The sequence below is a fragment of the Haemaphysalis longicornis genome, unplaced genomic scaffold (assembly GCF_048455015.1).
Source record: "Haemaphysalis longicornis isolate Haplotype H1 unplaced genomic scaffold, Haemaphysalis longicornis Haplotype H1 scaffold_3, whole genome shotgun sequence".
NCBI lineage: Eukaryota > Metazoa > Arthropoda > Arachnida > Ixodida > Ixodidae > Haemaphysalis > Haemaphysalis longicornis.
In genome coordinates this window covers 77,832,304-77,850,133 of record NW_027526335.1, presented here as the reverse complement: position 1 = coordinate 77,850,133, position 17,830 = coordinate 77,832,304, and the positions used below count along the sequence as shown (strand labels likewise).

At 48.6% G+C, this 17,830-nt stretch overlaps 1 protein-coding gene across 6 annotated transcripts in view; it reads left to right on the top strand.

The window, feature by feature from the left end:
- The window catches only part of LOC144174686 (uncharacterized), a 68,810-nt gene that overhangs the window by 17,899 nt on the left and 33,081 nt on the right, over window positions 1-17,830 (top strand). For all 6 annotated transcript variants that reach the window (XM_077703500.1, XM_077703499.1, XM_077703498.1 and 3 more), the window contains 11 exons: window positions 33-201; window positions 3,490-3,636; window positions 3,729-3,875; window positions 8,443-8,558; window positions 9,535-9,709; window positions 9,817-9,959; window positions 11,826-12,032; window positions 12,696-12,815; window positions 13,781-13,902; window positions 14,021-14,106; window positions 17,490-17,553. In XM_077703500.1, coding sequence (XP_077559626.1) covers window positions 33-201; window positions 3,490-3,636; window positions 3,729-3,875; window positions 8,443-8,558; window positions 9,535-9,709; window positions 9,817-9,959; window positions 11,826-12,032; window positions 12,696-12,815; window positions 13,781-13,902; window positions 14,021-14,106; window positions 17,490-17,553 — 1,496 coding nt within the window. The remainder of the gene's footprint in view (window positions 1-32; window positions 202-3,489; window positions 3,637-3,728; window positions 3,876-8,442; window positions 8,559-9,534; window positions 9,710-9,816; window positions 9,960-11,825; window positions 12,033-12,695; window positions 12,816-13,780; window positions 13,903-14,020; window positions 14,107-17,489; window positions 17,554-17,830) is intronic.

Below are 17,830 nucleotides of genomic sequence, written 5' to 3'. Positions count from 1 at the left end.
CAGAGTCCTGCACTGCTCCTCCCTCTCCTCAGGAGCAGTCCCTGAACCTGGAGCCCTCCTCTGGAGGGGCCCTGAGCAGGGACAAGGCGATCTTGGAGGAGCTGCTGCAGCAGGAGCGCAGCAAGCAGATGCTCTCCTATTCCCACAACGAGGACGTGCGCAGCCCCAGCTCTTGCTCGGCCAGCTCGGGGCCCACGGAGGGTGAGCGGCTCACTTTTGACCCTTTCACTGTTGGGTGTTTCTGGCTGTGCTGCACCCCCGGTGTCGGCTTGGTTTCTGGAATATCAGGGAAGGAGCATAGTGTTAATTGGCAATGATAGCGTCCGAAACGTAATGCGTCGAAAGGAAAGAGTATGGGTGAGAAATCGCCTTTCTTCCAGATATTTTCAGTTTGCCGTGCAGGCTTCCAGAACGGCAACCCCACCGTTTCAACATCAGAATCTGACACTGTGGAACTCACACCCCTTCCACGGATGAGAAACCTTCAGAATGCGAATCCGAGCTCGGCTCGTATTCGGATCAGAATCGAAGAGCCATCGCTCTGTTCGCTGTCGAAGGCCTTGCGCAATCAGCCATCCAAAAGTAACCGCACGCATAGAGGGAGCACTTTCAGCAGTTCGCAAATGCACAGAAATGAGCGAGTGAAAGCTGTAATTGAGTCATGTTTCGGTCTATTGGAGAGGCAGTGGTGTGCTGGGCTAACCTGGCGCGCCGTAGCAGGCGCGGGAGGGGGGGGGGGGTAGACCTAGAAACCTGTTTGCAGATGGCACAGTAATTGCACACGTGCCGCATGGCCACTCACCCCAACAGAGTACAGTGCGTGGAGCGACGAAGCCCCCCCCCCCCCAGCAACGAAGGATGGGTGCAGTCACTCCGTACACTTCAATATACCGTTGTAGAGAGTAGCAAGTGAAAATACGAGCTATTAGAAAGATTTTACAGATGCGTGAACAGTCCAGGTACGCCCGCTTTGCGCTATGGCCCAAATTTTTGAATGCACAATGGAGAACATATTGGTACGTCAGTGACACTGCAGAGGAGAAATGCAAAAATGTACCGGTACATCAGTGACAGTGAAAGGGTTAAGTCTCCTCTCGCTTGTGTCTGGGGCATCCACTGGGTCACAACTCAGTTAATTTGCCAGAGAACTAGTCCCGTGGAAATTCCCAGCCACGAGGGACGTCGGCCTTCGATGCTGAGCCTTTGCTTCTAGTGGAAGCAGAGTGGAGAGCAAGGCAGGGAGGCAAATTCAACAGCAAAATACCGTACTCATTATAAGCACAAGTAGGTGAAGCACAGTGCAGGATCTGGATACAGTAAGGGCAGTACACAAATAACCGGGTAAACTGATAACTGGCCTTTCTGGATTGAAAGGGGCTGTGACAAGGTTAAAATATTTCACGGGTCTTTTCAGTCGAATAACCGTGCCAGAATTTTTTGCTTGCAAGATGTTTCAAGCAAAGTCAGTGTGTGAAGCCCGTGTACCTACCTATAGGTGGTGTTCGTTGAAAAGTTTAGCTGTCAATTTCTTCGCTTGGCAACACTGGAAACGGCTACAGACATGGCCGATGCGCCACGGACATGGCGCGGCTTGGGCCACTGCGCCCGCACGCCGAAGAAAAAAAAAAAACACCGGCGTTCATTGTCTGCTCCATTTCAATCCGATTCTCAACGGTGGCGTCAACAGAGATGTTATTAATCGCATTCACATTGGACTCGAGGCAATACTTTGCGTTTGGTGAGGTAGAGTTTGTAACGGCCAACACGGTCATGTGCTTGGCACGGACAAGTACCGCCATACTGCAGAGCCTGACGTAAAGAGTGACGGTGCACTCACACGGTTGCCTGCATGGGCGCCTCGCCAGTGAATACAAGCAATAAGTCAAAATATAGTTCGACCCCCTTACCTTGCGGCCGCAAAATTGGAAAAAAAGTTTGGTTTGCAACATTGTTTTATTGACGCTACAAGCACTTAATTTTGTTGGTAGACCGCTTCTGCCTGGTTGTCTTCCACACAGCAAGTCGTATGCAGTGCAGTCCGGGGAATTGCTTATGGAGCCCTTTGTAAGTCCATTCATCAGGAAGCGAGCGCCAAGCAGGGGACACCCATGTGCGGACCGTTACAAGAGACAGTCTTTCAGGCGGCCAGCAGGCGTCTTAAGGTTGTCGCCGGCCATCCATTCATAGCAACATCACATAATGATTGTGAACAAAAGTCGCCACCTTATCCTTCAGTTCCAGGTGCACAGCACAGCGTCCACGAAACGAGGTTTTCCGAACTGACGCTTAAGGTTACACTAAGAGTGTGCACTCTTTTGGTGACACCGAATATGTCACCAACTAGTCGAATATGTTGCCGTTGGCTTGGGCATACTGACGACGTTTCTTTTATATGCTGTGGGAAACTGGCACCAAGTAACGTTTCTTTTATATGCTGTGGGAAACTGGCACCAAGTGCCTGAACTTATCTTGAGCAAGAAGAAAATTGCACGCACACGCTCACTGACAGCGACAGAAGCAACAAAACAAAGATGGCGTCGCGTCTGATTTTGATGTCGGTGGCAATGGTGCCTTTGCAGCTTGGATGGGCCCGATGAGCTGCCTGGTTGTCAGATGGCAATATTAGGTCAGTGACTGGCATACAGATCAAGGGGTTACTTTCTTGGCACATTTTAAATGCAGAGCATTTCTTTAACTCACGATGTCACCCGGCGTTGTCGGCGTGCCTCGGCGTCCGCAACAGCCATTCCAGGTGCGCCCTCTCCCCCACTCCTCCTCTCCCGCATCACGCTACCCTCCTCGCTCTCAACAACAGGTCCGCACCCCTCCCCCTACACTATATAAAAAAATAATACTTACCGGCGCCTGGTTTCGATCCCACGACCCTGCGGGCGGAACGCAAGGTACATGGTGCTCTACCCACTGCGCCACAAAGCCGACACAGAATGGAAGGCTACGAACGCGCCTTATATCCTTGACTCATTCAAACTACGTCAAGAAGCTGCTGATACAACGCATTCACTACCACCAACTCCCCAAACACTAAACGTTAACGCAATACACCCACCCCCTATGCGACGCATTTACTCGAGTTCCCTCGCGGGGAGATGGGCCCTTTTTCTGGTGAAAAATGACCTACCTATATTTTGAATTATACGGTGAATGGCAGGCACACAGCTCGGTGTCCTGTAACGCATCTTGCTCAGTTACCAAAGATGAGTCTTCTAATATGCATCGAAATACTACACACACACGCATATTTGTTTTTCACACTTACCAGAAAAACGCCCGTCATGGCTGGCAATTGGACTCTTGCCCTCTTGCTTAGTAGCATGAATCTTTAGTGACTGATCTGCTATGACGGATGCTACGTATAAAGTTATCTCTACCTCATAAAAATGAGGTCCGTTGCCTAGTTACTGTGCCCTGTGGATCACTGTAACAAACAAGACTTGTCTGGCTTATGCCATGGCTTTTCCCTCAAACTAGACCCTGGAGGCAGCGTGATGGCCGGCGGGAACACGACCATTGCAGCCACCTGGGGTGGTTCGAGCACCCAGGAGAATCTGGAGGACGACGAGGACGACGATGAAGACAGGCAGGAAGGCAGCGTCGGGGCGGGCCGCGATTCGGAAGGTAAGCTGGCCTTCTTTGTGCTTCACCTCATTACGTGTTGGACCACTGTCCACACCCGTTGAATGTCATCTTATTGGTGTGTCTTTGCGAAGGAAGCCGAAGCGACTTCGAGAATGATACATCCCGTGCAATGCCGCCACCCATCCCTGGGAGGGATCACCCACACGCTGCTGTGGATTCGAGCCCTGCCCCACTGGGGCGCATGGACAACCGTCTTAGCCACACAAACCTTACTCGAGGTGAGCTAATTCTCATCTGGGCTATTGGACTTCAAACAGACACTGAAGAGACGTGCTGTAATTATTTTCTCAGGTTAGAGCCTAAAGTGTCAAGAGCGTGTGGTTAGCGTTCTGTGTGTGTTTTTTTTTTTTTTTTCTGTTCCCAATTTACACACTATTGTTTTCACAAAAGTCATGTGTTCAAATGTACCGTTTTCCTTGCACCATCCTCTTCAGGGATTTGATGCCGTTGGCTGTTACAACTTGGATATTCGCATGTCCGTGGAGCAGGACTCAACTGATTGTAGTGCGTTTAACCTGTATAAACTTGGAGGAAAAAAATGAGCTCTATACTATAGGCACCAGACAGTGAAGTTTGCCTGTGACTGCAGCACTGCCTCTTGCCTCTGCTTAGAAACGTTGGGTCAGTGGTTGTCTCGACCGACCTTTCAGCGCACATGAACGCGTGTTGTGTGCAATTCGACGTTGTGTGGCGGAAGTTTTCAAAGGAAAATAATTATGATAGCAAGTTGCAGCACCGCTGCTGCTGCGTAAAGAGGACTGTCACAATCGCCAGGGGCAACCTGGCATTGTTCCGTACAGGTTCCCCGCACAGTCGTGCTGTACATTAAACATTGCCTGCTATTTTATATCTCGATTATATTGTGGCTGATCGCGCGAAAGGGTTTCTATTTATTTATTTAGTGTGCGCGACGGTGTATCGCCATAGTTTTGTTAACCGAGTCATTTGTAATCGTATACACGCCTGGGTTCTGCTTTGGTTCAGAAAGATTTACAAGTCTTCATAATGTGATAATCCATTACGATGTATTGCAAATATTATAATGGAAGTGTGTCAAGTGCGCGTGGAAGGCTCGCTACTAACTCACGGACCACTCTAATTCACCCGTTTGATGCGAACGCTGTCAGCACCACACACACAATTTCATCACATGCAGCCATTTAGCAGCTACTCTGGCGCTGGCCTTGACGTCCGCCTCTGCTCGCATTGTGTCAACACGTGGCCATGTACCGAGGGAGTTTGGTAACAGGAAGCGGCTGTAACTGTGGCAACAACCCGGAAACAAATTGTATGACAATTAGCCGCTAAGACGACTCTACCATTACACGCAAGAAATAAGCCGAAACTAAGCGGAATCTTCGTAGAGACAACCCACAGCTCTACTGTATCAGCGGATTTCACACTGGGGGGATTTCACACAGTGGATTTCATACAGTTTCCTTTGTCATCAGCTTATAATGTTTACAATGGGTTGTTTAATCAGTGGCGACACAAAACGAGCTGAGGAACAGCCACGTAAAAATGTAACTCTAATGTGGTTGCGCGAACAATGGAAAAAAAAAAAACGTCCCAGAGCACTATTGTATATTGCAGGAGTCACTTATTACGCCATGTTACATTAAAGAAAATTGGTACTGACCTGAGGAGAAGTGCTGTAACAGTAACAATAACAATACTTTACTTCAACCTAGGAAGGCTGGGATGTGCTGGAAAAGCCAAAGGCCCATACTGAGGGGCTTAGCTTACCGGCCTGTCTGTCACATCGATTTCCTTCACGGCGTACACGTGCCCGGCGACGTAAAATTTCTGTCTCTTCTCGCGCACGCAAGGTCGAAAATAGTAGTCCGGCCGCATAATTGTCCCGAAACTACACAGGAGGACTTGAGACATGGGGAAAGTATTTGCCAGAACAGTTTGCAGGCACGAGCCACCTTTCAAAAACAATAGCGGAATTCCATTAATAAGCAACCAAGAAGTCCTGAACATATGAACGCACGCCCGCCGTCTGGCTGTCACCGACCCAGAGTTTGCTCAAGCTTCCACAAGACGGCACTGGGTGTACTTATTCAGCACCCCCTCAGCAATGACCAGTCCCTATGCATGAAGCACGTGAAAAATTAAGATTTTCCCCCACCAGACCTGAAAAATTCGCAGGGGGGGCTTACTGCTTTGTTATGCACAGGTACTGAATGATTGATTATGGAAAAAACTTGGGTACGTGGTTAATAAGCAAAGATGCCATGCTATCTTTACCTGGTGTAAGTAGACCATATAAAATAAACCCTCTACGAACAAATCAAGCGAAAGCAGATGCAGGGTTGGGCAGGAAAAGACTATAACAGACTATAACGCTGTGGAACTGTTCAAATATACCATTTTTTTTTAGTAAGTCAATTAGTTACCAAGATAATTAGGGATAAACAGTCATTTTTGGAGGAGCAATAGACAAAGCAGTGCTAGTCACAACTGTAATCTTTATATTTTCCAATACAATGAACCCTGGTGAGCGTACTAAGGGAACCGGATTTTTGATGCGCCGCTTGTAACTAATTTTATTGCTCATTAAAATTTAGTGTTTGAAATGGGCATTCGAAACGGTTCCTTGCCACTGGTGCCACCAAAGTTGTAAAATTAGGTCTAAGCGGTGCATCAAAAAACCGATTCTCTTATTGCAGTCACCAGGGTTCATAGTACTATTAGAAAATATAAAGATTATGGTTCTGTGACTAGCACTGTTTTGTCTACTGTTCCTCCAAAAATTGCTAATTATCTCTAATTGACTTACTCAAAACGTAATGTCATATTTGAAATCCGTGGAAAAAAAAGCAGCAAGATTGACAAGTTTCACAGAGTTTACTTAAAAATTAAAGAAGCTGTTTTAAGAACAGTGTCCTTCTTAATGGGTAGAGCACCTTCAAGAGTGAATTTCTTTTTTATGTTTAGGCAGAAATGTTCGAATGCAAAGCTTCAGCGGGCCCTGACGGAAAAAAAAAACAAAAAAACTAGCATCCAAGTCTTAATTGCGGCAATACCTGCAATAGTGTGGCAGGTTTCTTGGTGAGTTGGAAATTCTGGAAATTGGAAAATTCGGCTTATGTTTGGCAGTGACGTACAGTGTAATAAAAAAAGGGTGCTGGCAGAGCTTCTGCCTGCTTTCATCATGATTATAATTATTTAATTCCTCATTCATGCTGTTCGTTTCGTTGCTCAAGGCATTGAGATTATTGCAGCAAAATTCAGGATTATTTCAATACTACGGGCAGCCCTAGCTATTCTTCCAAAAATGAATGTTTGTTGTTGCTGTCATCATTGTAGTAGTTGTACATTATGTATGCCTAGCTCAAAAAAAAAAAAAAGAATTGTTAGTGCATGTGTGCATTACGGCAATCTCATTTTCTCCATGATTATCATCGTGACCATCATCACCCCAGTTCCTTCGAAAAAAATAGTTAATACCAATTTTCTTTTTAAAAGGGCCATGCAGGCAAAATAAAAGTTTGTTTTATTCAAAAGATTTCGTGGTTTATAATGCCCCCAGTGCTTGTCCGGAAGCAAATGATGCTTTTTTCCTGCCAAATCGTGTGTTTTCATGACGTCTGCAATGACATCTCAAGGACAGGTCTTCAAGCTGCTGCGGAGCCTTGTTTACCGTTAGTTAACCTGAATGGCGCCACCTGGTGGCGGGCCGTGGCAGGCCGCTTTCTGCCTTAACTTTGTTTTGATCGTATTTGTACCTGGCTTGTTTCTGTTAAGGTAGAAAATAATTGTTTCATGAAACATGGTGTTCGCATGACAAATATGGTCACACAAGACACCGTCGCTTACGCCAGTCGGCCAGTGTCATCTGAGACAACCCCAAAGCGCCGCAGTGCTGTGCAGCTAAAACAAGCATAGTGCGTGCAGTATCAACAGCAGTACACATCAGTACTTTTATGTTTACGTACACTCTTGTAATGTCCACTGTTTACCCCACCATTCTTACTGCTATGTAAGGAATGTGCCTTAAATTTAAACGCAAATAGCTCGTTCAACAAGCTTTTATAAGCCCTGCCTAATTTGCTTTTGCCGGCCTCAGCCAATGGGAGAGCTGGCACATATGACATCATGGTTCTGTTGCGGGAAATGAGCTAGTGGGTCGCATGGCCATTCCCTTTTTTCTTAATTATATAGCTTATTTGAGCGAAGTTTACGTTAAAAATGGTGTCAGTATGATTCTGAGGCAATCTTGCAAATGAACCAAACTTGTGTTTTGTCTGCATGGCCCCTTTAAGGTGAAAGCTTTCTTAGTAGGACCGATGGTGTCCTGTCAAAAAAGCTAATGCATTTCCTCATAGACCGGTTGGCCTACCGAAAAGCTCCAATAAGATCTCTGGACACGTGGCCCGTGCGTGAGACCAGGCTTCCATTGTCTCAAAACGGTTACTTGAAAATCACACAAAAAAAAAGGAACGGTTTTAGATAAGACAATACGGGCTCGATCATGAGGAAGGAGTACAATAGTGCACTTTTATCTCATAAACCACGTATCGGTACACGTTTAGGTCGTTTGTATATGCGTTTATTTAATATTGTGAAAAATTGTCGAGTGCGTTCATTCTGCATTTGTGATTTGAGTCATTGAAGGTTTGACGATCGACTGGATGCACTTTGAGAGACAGTTTGACGAACTTTTAGAGAAGGTTTTGACGCAGTTTTGTTGCCTGAAAGCTTTCGAGCTTGAGAGTTCTCAACTTTCTTTAGGAAAGGATGGTAAAGTTTTTCTTTTCCTTTGTACAACGGTTGCAGTGGTGAATGGGCCGTACAGCAGAGGAGGCCAGTCCAGCCTGCGCTGGCAAGGCAGTGCTGGCTTGCTCAGCACACCCATACTGCGACAGCATTCAGCTGGGGGCCACAGTGAAGCGGTGAGTGTGTGCGACGCTGCTGCTTGGTCACCGCTGCTGTCTCTCTTTTAGGGCTTTCTGGTAGCGTTTCGTTGTCAGAATTGCATCCAAGTATCTCGGAGTGAAGGAAATTTAGCTCATGCTCCAGGAAATTTTGGGCAGCGGCGTGTTCGTGAATGTTGGCGAGTGGCTTGCACTTCTGTGTTTTGTTCTATTGTATGAAGGTGGAGGGATTGAATTTAAAGGTTTGGACTACAGGGGGAGATGGCCTGCCTGACCGATGAAGAGCAGACTTTTTGTTGTTGCTGTTGCTTCCTTCCAAGTTGACTTTTTTTGCACTGCATAAGTGTCATTCTCCTGTGTGCAACCAGTTTCCTGGAATGATGTGCAAGTAAAGATTTAGATGTTTGAGAGAAGAATTTGTGGTGAAAATTGCTGGGTAATTGGTCAGGGAGCTTAGCTCATGTGTGTGATACAGGCTGATTTTTTTTCTCAATTGTCCACGGTCCAAACGCAATACTTGTGCGAGTTGCCACCACTTACAATGAAGCTGCGCTCATGAGTGTTTGCAGAATACATATGCTGACACTCGCCCAGTGCATTTATGTAGTTGCGTGTGAATGAATAATGCTTCCATCACCTCTTATCATATCCTATACTCGTACTGTACTGATTCAGTCATAAAAATAATTGACCTTCAGTTCCCCCTTCCCCTTATTTTCTTCTACCTGCCGTGGTGGCTTAGTGGCTAAGGCGTTGTGCTGCTGAGCACGAGGCCGCGGGTTCGATTCCCGGCTGCGGCGGACACTTTTCTGATGGAGGTGAAGAGCAAAAACGCCTGTGTGCACGAGATTTCGGCGCACGTTAACGATCCCCAGGTGGTCAAAATTAATCCGAAGCCCTCCACTACGGCACGCCTCAGCGCCTGCGGTGCGTCGGCGCGTTAGACCCTACAGTCAATCAAATCAATTTTCTCCCGGTCCATGGTTGCCCCCAGACTCCTCCTGATGACGAGAGGGCGGCGAGTGGCATGGTGGCGGGCCAGATGATGCCAGCGCTGCACCAGCTGTCGCAGCAGCTGCAGCAGCAGTTGGAGACCACCAACGCCATCTACCAGTCGATCCTGCACGAGCAGCAGGCGCTCACTGCCTCCGCAGCTGCCGTCTCCCCAGGTGCGGATAAAAGGAGAGGGGCACTGTGGCTTGGCCCTTGTGACCCACAGTTTCCATTTGCCCTTCTTCTGGTGGCGTGTCCTCAGTGCACATCGCGCGCATTCCAGGGGCCAGCGTTCGTGTGCCAACCATGGACGCCGTCCAGCACTGCGCCATCCAGCAGCAGCTTCTGCTCAGCATCATCCACTGCTACCAGCTCCTCAGCATCCAGCAGCTGGAGATCAGCCAGCTTCAGCACGCCACGCACCAGGTGGGAAACTGGGCTGCAGTTCCTGCCAGTGCAGGACTGTCTCTTTTTCCTATGACCTAGGGTGAATTTTTGCTCATGGGTCTAACCTAAAGCAGTCTTGTGGTTACACAGACTTGCCATGGTGCTGGGTTTAACGAGGAACCAGCTGGTACAGTCTACGTTCGTTACAGCGGATCCGGTAACAACAAACTTTCGGTTACAACAGACCATTTCTGTTGGTTGGTTTGGTCCCCATGCATTTTATATGGAGTCCACTCCGCTCATAACGGACCCAGCTAGAGCAGACTATCAAACAGACTAAATATTAGACGAAAACTGTTTCGACTGAATGTTTATAGCGGACTTCCGCGGGGCCGGCACCCGATATGCTTTTTCTTTGTTTAGTTTGGCAAGAAAACTGTTGTCTGGCAGCGTTGCTGGCAGCCGGTTCGTTGGCGCAGCCAAGCCAAGCCGGTGCCAGTGGCTTTTTCTTTTTGTGTGTGTGGGACCAGCAGCGTGAGCGGCAGGGCAGCTGATTTCACTGTCGGATAAATTAAGCATAATTAATGCTGTCGAACATTGGGAAAAACAGGCTGACATCGCCAGAAGTACAGGCCTGTCTAAGCAGATGGTCCGCTCTACCGTCAAGAACAAGGCCGCTGCCGATAAACACCGCTCCGGTGAGATAGAAAACAGCGCTATCGAATACGCGAAGTGGTGCACCCAAAGGCGAGTCTGCCCTCGTCAGTTTTTTTTATGTAATAAAAAACTCGGGTTCAGTGGAGTTCTGTCTTATTATTCCCACGCATGCATCGTTGCCGTTCTGTTCGGTGAAAAAGGTAAGAAATGTGGCTTCAAGTAGGGGGGTTGGTTCCCATCCATTGTGTGCAATCTGTTGGTAACCGTGCACAGTCCAACTGGTCTAACTTTCGATTTCAGAGCTGTCCGCAATCAGATTTTTTCATAACAGCTGTTTCAATGACCAGAAAATGTGGAAGCTGCCTTGGGGGGACATCAGGCAGCGATCCGATTTGTTTGACGAACGGTGTCTGGAAAACCCGCCTCGTTATGAAGGTATTTAAAAGGGCCTAGCTAATTCTGATGGCCACGACTGATGTTTTATAGCTGGTAATAATTGCGTCTAGTTATATTCTTGCTTTATTTGCTCAGCTTATCGTGCGCTTTTACACGCTTGACCGCATGCGCTAGGCCTTTTCCAAGTGCCGGTGCTAAGCTTCGGAAACTGTGTTTGCGCGATTCTTTGCCCTCGCGCGAACACTGTGCAGAGGTGCTGCAGGCGTGTAGAAAGAACAAAGTGTATGTACTATGCATATGCAATATCGGTCAAAGTACCCAATTTAGGGCTCATACCTCCCCACCTTCCCACCCCCATCGAATACTGCATACTTCGGCTACAGCGGACATTTTAGACTGTATGACAAAAATTACCCTTTGTGTTGAGTAAAAAAAATAAGCATTCCTGGCTGCTTTTTTTTTTTTTCTCTCTTTCTCTCTCTCCAAGTTGTGAGAAGTATGGTTGAGATGAAATCTGTCAGTATTTTTTTATCACCGCTTACATTTGCTCTGCTGCTCTTGGCACCTTTGATTGTGTAACGTAAAATGCAAATGTGCATCACAAAGACAACAGCACAAGCATGTTTTCAGAATGCCATGTGTATCAAAGGTCGAAGTGTGGAAGAAAACTCTGTTTGTGATCTGCTTACGAGAGTGTGTCGCACGGAAAGAGCAGCTGTCAAACATTGCCTTGTTCTGTGCTTCGATGGTCCCGTATGATGTTTGTTGTTTCGGCAACTCGTGGCCACATCTTAACGGCAAATGGATAGTCTGCACAACCGTCTCCTGTTCGCTTGGCCTCGGGATTTTCAGAGCTACTCGCCAATGGTGGACGAGGCCCTGGGTGGTGCCACCGCCCTGCCGTCAGGGGACCACGGCGGCAGTCCCTTCCTGCTGAGCACGGAGCTGACGTCAGCGGCCTGGGCACCGGGACCGCCACCGTCCAGCCACCAGCCCCTTCACCACAGCCTGCCCACCGAGGCCAGGGGGGCTCCCCCGGGTGCAACGCTCAACAACCAGGCCAGTTGCGCTACTGTCTTTTGCCCCCCCACCGGGGGAGGAGAGTGCTTCATGCGCTCGCATCAAGAAGCATTTGGCTGGGGGCTGAGGAACCGAGAGGGTGCAGATGCCATAAAAAATAACGGGGCATCCCTTACCCCTTCTTTGTTTAGATGACCTTGTTGCGAGGCGTCGACACTTGTTTTACTGTGCTCAGCGTGGATTGTTAACAAGAACTTTCATGAAGCAGGGCAGTTTGCTATTTCTGCCAATAAAGGGCAGGTCAACGCACACAGTGGTGATATTCGCCTGTTGCACATCGCCTGGTTTGGGCTGCCGGGACCTTCGATAAGCTTTGCGCAGACCTTAAAAAATAAAAATCTTTTTTCATGACTTAGTTGATGATGCAATGACCTAAGCTCTCTTCTGTAAGTTCTAACTTCGCACTGAACCCATCGTAGAGCTTATTAGCTGAGCCGAAGTATGCACATTCCCTCTTGTAGACAGTATCTTCTGCATAACAAAGAACGGCTGGCTGCACTTTTTACTCGGTTACTGCTGTGGTGTGGCACTAAGGTGTTGCGTTGGCATGTAGTCTCAAAGTGGCACGTTGTTCAAAGCTTCGTTATGTTTACAGCCTTCGCTAAACATCAATGGCCCTTTGCTCTTGCACGTTTTTTTCAGGTGGTTCCTGGCTGTCGTGCCAACAATTTTTGGGACAACTTCCGGAGTTACTCACGTCAGAACCTCCTGTCAAATCCCGGCACCGCACCCAAGACCAACGAGCTGCCAGCCAATTTCCAGGTCTGTCTCTGCAGCGGCGCAGCATGAAATTCGGTTGTGCCCCAAGCATAGGTCACAGACAAACCAAAGGCAGAAAATGGCTTGCCATGGTGTGGTGGCTTCATCTAGATTGTCTAACAGCAAGCAAGTCTCCGCTCCACACAAAGTTTTGCTGAAACACCTGATAAATTTACGCAAGAACCGAAATAGCATTTTTCACCCAGGTCGTCAAGCGTCAAACTACATTGTATAGTTTATTTTGTCACCAACAGACGGTGCCACTGTACAGAAAATCCAAAACAGTGGACCATACGTAGGGCCACTTTTTGATGCATGGGGCCTATGGGAAGTTTCGCAACTCTTATATCAAGTAACTCTGGTTGGTTAAGCATCTTGAACAGCAGCGTAGTAGACACAACACAAAGGAAAGAATACGACAGGATGGTGCTGTGCAGCATTGTCCTGTCATCTTCCTTCCCTTGTGTTTTCTACTGCACTGCTGTTCAAAATGCACTGCACGTTTTGAATTTGTGCATCAGGAACATCTCGAGCAGTCCGTAGAAATGAACTCAGCTGCATGTTTGAAAAAGTGTCTGCGGCCTAGGTCGTTTTTTTATTTGTTTGTTTATTTGAGTGCCCACAAACAGGATAATGACTTCAGTGTGGTGCACAGAAGAAACAAAGGAAAGGAAAGGAAAGGAAAGGGAGGTGTGCGCAATAGAGAAAGAAGAGCGTAAGCAATGAAAATAATGATAACAATAAAACAGACGTCATATGATTGACCCACACGTGATTCTGCAACACACAAGAACGCACTTGGGATTTAGACGCATTTTTAACAGCTCAGATAAAAGTGCTGTAACAGTCCAAGATACTCATATCAGGTGCTTCAGGTGAATTTAAAACTGTTTCTCGATTGATTTAAAAAAATAGGCATAGGTGCATTTGTGTGTACTATGATGTTCCCTTCCGTGTTCCCTTTCCAGGTCCAGCACGCTCACCCCAGTGGCCCCATTCCAATGGCAACAGCATCCAGGATGAAATCGTGGACCTCCCCACGGGACCCCAGAGATGGGCCCTCATCATCCATGTCCACAGGTGCCAGCAGGTACGTGTAGTGCACGCTCCAATTCCTTGGCATGTAAGCGCCGCTGTTTGCAGCACATCCAAGTGCTGCTTCCTTCACGCATGTTACTTGCGCTGTTTTCTTGGACTTACCTGTGCAGTCGCGCACGCCAGGTGCGGCCCGTGCTGAACGTGTGGCCACAGGAGCCGGCCGGGAATCGTACAAACGACCCCAAGCAAGCCAATGGTACGTGCAACCCACTGATCTCCACTAGAGTTGCTGGATGGCGCTTCGAGCTCTCCGGCGCACGGCCGCCGGAAGTTCGCGCGCTCGTCCCGGAAGTCGGGCTATTCCAGCATAGCGCATGCTACGCATGGGCTGGTTTCGCACGCATTCCGCCAAAAATGCCTGTTTGTTGCGCCGTCAACTGCACAAGCAGGCCAGAGTAGTCGTCTGGGAAGACGTTTCACTTGGAAGTACAGTTAAACCTCAATGTAACGAAGTCGGTAAAATTCGTAATTTACTTCGTTACATTGAAATTTCGCTACATTGAAATTCGCGGTTATAATGAAGTGTTCATCCCGTGAAGCGATTCCTGAAAAAGAAAACGTGGTGTGCATACACGGCCGGCGCACTTTTCTGCTTTCTATCAGAGCTTAATCGTCTACGTGGGCATTAGCGTGAACTGCATGGAGCGTTTTCTTCCCGCAAAAACGCGCCCCGCAAGTCACAGGCGCGCTGACGCACTCACGCAGCCGCGGAGACCACCCGCGCGATGCGGGTAGCTCCAGCGGCCGCTTCTAACTGCTCGCTGAAACGCAACTCGAGGAGCAAACGAGTGGGGATTGCGAGAAAAAAAAAGCGGATAACGTGGGCGAAATTTTCACTTTAAAACGTCATACGCCCATCAAATATCCTCCGCGGCGGTAAGCCTTATCGTCTAGCCAGCCGGCATCCCCGAGCGCTTCGAAGCTCCCGCCATTGGGTGCGCGCCTCCCCATTGGCGAAACCATGGCGAGCTCCTCCCACTGCCGCGCGAGTCACTTCCCGCTGCCGGCGCGCAATCACGGACACCGGTGTGAAAAAAACGCCCTAGCAAGGCTTATAAAGATTCACAAATGCTTGCTGGAACGGTGACACCCAACAAGCATGAGCGAACTCGAACGAAGTGCAAAGCGGAGGCATGCGGCGGCGGCGGCAACGCCAGAGGCGATTAGGCTTACCACCGCGGAGGATATTTGATGGGCGTTTTCGTAAGCGGCGCGTACGACGTTTTACAGTGCAAATTTCGCCCACGTTATCCGCTTTTTTTCTCGCATGCCCCTCGAATTGCGATGCGCTTCAGCGAGTGGTTAGAAGCGGTCGCTGGAGCTACCCGCATCGCGCGGGTGGTCTCCGCGGCTGCGTCAGCGCGCCTGTGGCTTGCGGGGCGCGTTTTGCGTTTTCACGGGGAAAAACGCTCCGTGCGGTTCACACTGATTCCGATTATACGATTAAGCTCCGACAGAAACAGAAACAGTGCGCCAGCCGTCTATGCACGCCACGCAGTTTGTAGGCAAGGGGCTAGCTCCCAGACTCCGTGGCTGGCTGCATCCGCGGCATTGGGCGGCCCGTGTCGCCGTCGCGTTTTTTTGGGACCCCATTTCGGCGCTTGCGTCTCCCGAAATCCACCTCTATGACTTAAATTTCGTGCCTAGTTCTCCATAAACTTCGTTACATTGAAATTCCGGCAAACGGGACTTCGTTACACAGAGGGTGAAAATACATGGTGTGCATACACTTGAAGTTACAAAAAATTGTGTGGTTCGTTACATCGAGGGTTTCGTTACATTGAAGTTCGTTACATCGAGGTTTAACTGTATTACAATATTCGGTACGACGTGCGTGATACGCAGCGAAACGCAAATGTCATATAAGTTTCGTTTTTAAGCTGTAGCTCTTGTTACGCAGATTCCCTCGCTCTAAGCCGGATTTATACCGGCGTTGGGTGGCAAACTTATACCCTAGTTACACGGCGAAAGTAACCACAGTTAAGTTTAACCGTGGTTACTAAACTTTAACCGCGGTTATCGCTAACTGCGGTTTTGGATGTTACACCCGAAATTGCAAGTTTGGTGACCGGAGTCACTTGATTATGAGCGCAACAAATATTTTTAACTTCACGATAAAAAACAAAAGATAAGCAGTGTAGACAAAAAGAAATATCGTTAAAGCATTCGCTTCTGACACAAACGCAACGCACTCGTGCGCGGCGAGAAGAGGGGCTTCCCCAACAGCTCGCAACCCGCTTGGTTTGCTTAGGTCTGTTCGGTGTTGGGAACTTTCAGCTTAGCACAATTTTTCACCGCACTGACATCGATTTTCTCGCATGCGGAAGTTCTTTTCCGCGATCAAATTGATTTCGAAGAGCGGCGATGCGATAAGCTGTTGCTGCCGTGGTCTGGGCCGGTTCGGGCCGCAAGCAGTGCCGTGCGGGCAGGCGTGCCGGCGTGTTTACAGGCACGGCCGACGCGCGCGCCGATCGTTCCCGAGTGCTGAAAACGCTTCAAGATTGCCTGCTATGTCCATTTTTGGCGGACGACGCGCGGAATTTACAAATTTAGCACGGCTTTTGTCATAATTGATCGGGCGGATCGGGAAACGAGCCGCTGCTGACGGGCAGTCGCGCTGATTGCGAGAGCGATGCTAAGAACGCAAGCGCGTCTTGGGGACAGCTTTGGGGCGCCCGCTGTTTGAGAACCTTCGTCTCTTCCGAACGCCAGGTGATTTTTTTTTTTTTCGCCTCCGCTGATGCGCCGCCACTTGCGTCCGAACTGAATTGTGTGATTTTGAGCACTGCGGCTGCGGAAACTGTGGTTAGCGTGACCGAACTGGCCAAGCTCAGTTTGCGTTAACCATCGTTAGCGACGTAACCGCAGTTTCGTCTGTCGTATAACGCAGCAAACTGCGGTTTTGTCTAACCGCGCTTTTCCTTAACCGTGGTTAACTGTTCCCGTGTAACTAGCTCTCCATTCCCAGGCTGCAGGCTCTGCAGTGACCACTTTACTGACAACTGTTTTGACAGAGCGGGCGCACGAACTCGGCTACAGCTTGACGCCGTGCCCACGTTGTTTTCTTTCTAGCATAAATCCCTAGCATAAGTTTCTAGCATAAATCCCGTTAGAGCTGCGTCGTCTCTTCTCAAACCAAGACCCAAGTGACATTTTCGTTCTCTTTTGCAATTAAATTATGCTTCATATTAACGTCCCATATTTCGGAATAGCATAAGTTGCGATCTGAACGCGATGTGTACAGCCAAAATGCAATAAAGTGAGAACAAAATGCCAAAATGCACCAATGGGGACGCTTATCAGCGGGTGAGAAGCGTAGCAGACGCCTGACTTCCGGGACGAGCCGTTGAACTTCCGGTGGCCGTGCGCGCGCCCGGCCGCGACAGCGGCGAAGCGCCATCCAGCAACTAAGTGGAGATCAGTGGTGCAACCCTGCAGGCAGTAACGTCTTCCTTGCCTTCCTTTGGCAACAAAGTTTCTCGCTCATTTTTCTTCTCCCTTATATCAGTTCATCTGCTTGGGTCACTGTAAAGCTGGCAGTGGGGGGTCTGCATTTACTCTTGCTCTGTTTGATTTCAGGCGCACAGAGTCAGCTCTCCTCCCTAGACTCTGTTCCTGATGCCCAAAACGTGTCGTCTCTGAGGTAAGGCAAAAGAATTATGGCATTTCTCCTTGTGATGATGCGGCCACTGAGGCATTTTGTGCGCAAGGGCTGGTATTTTCGTGCCACTTTTGCATTGTGTTGGTAGTGACATTTCTAGCGTTGAACACATAGAGAAGATTTGGATTTAGGCTTCTGAGCGAGATGCCCTGTACATATTGAATTTTGAGGGACCCCTAGAGGCTGACACCACTGTTCAACAGGCTAGTGGTGCACTTTGATCTGTAACACTTGTGGCAAACAAGGCAGCCAACCACTG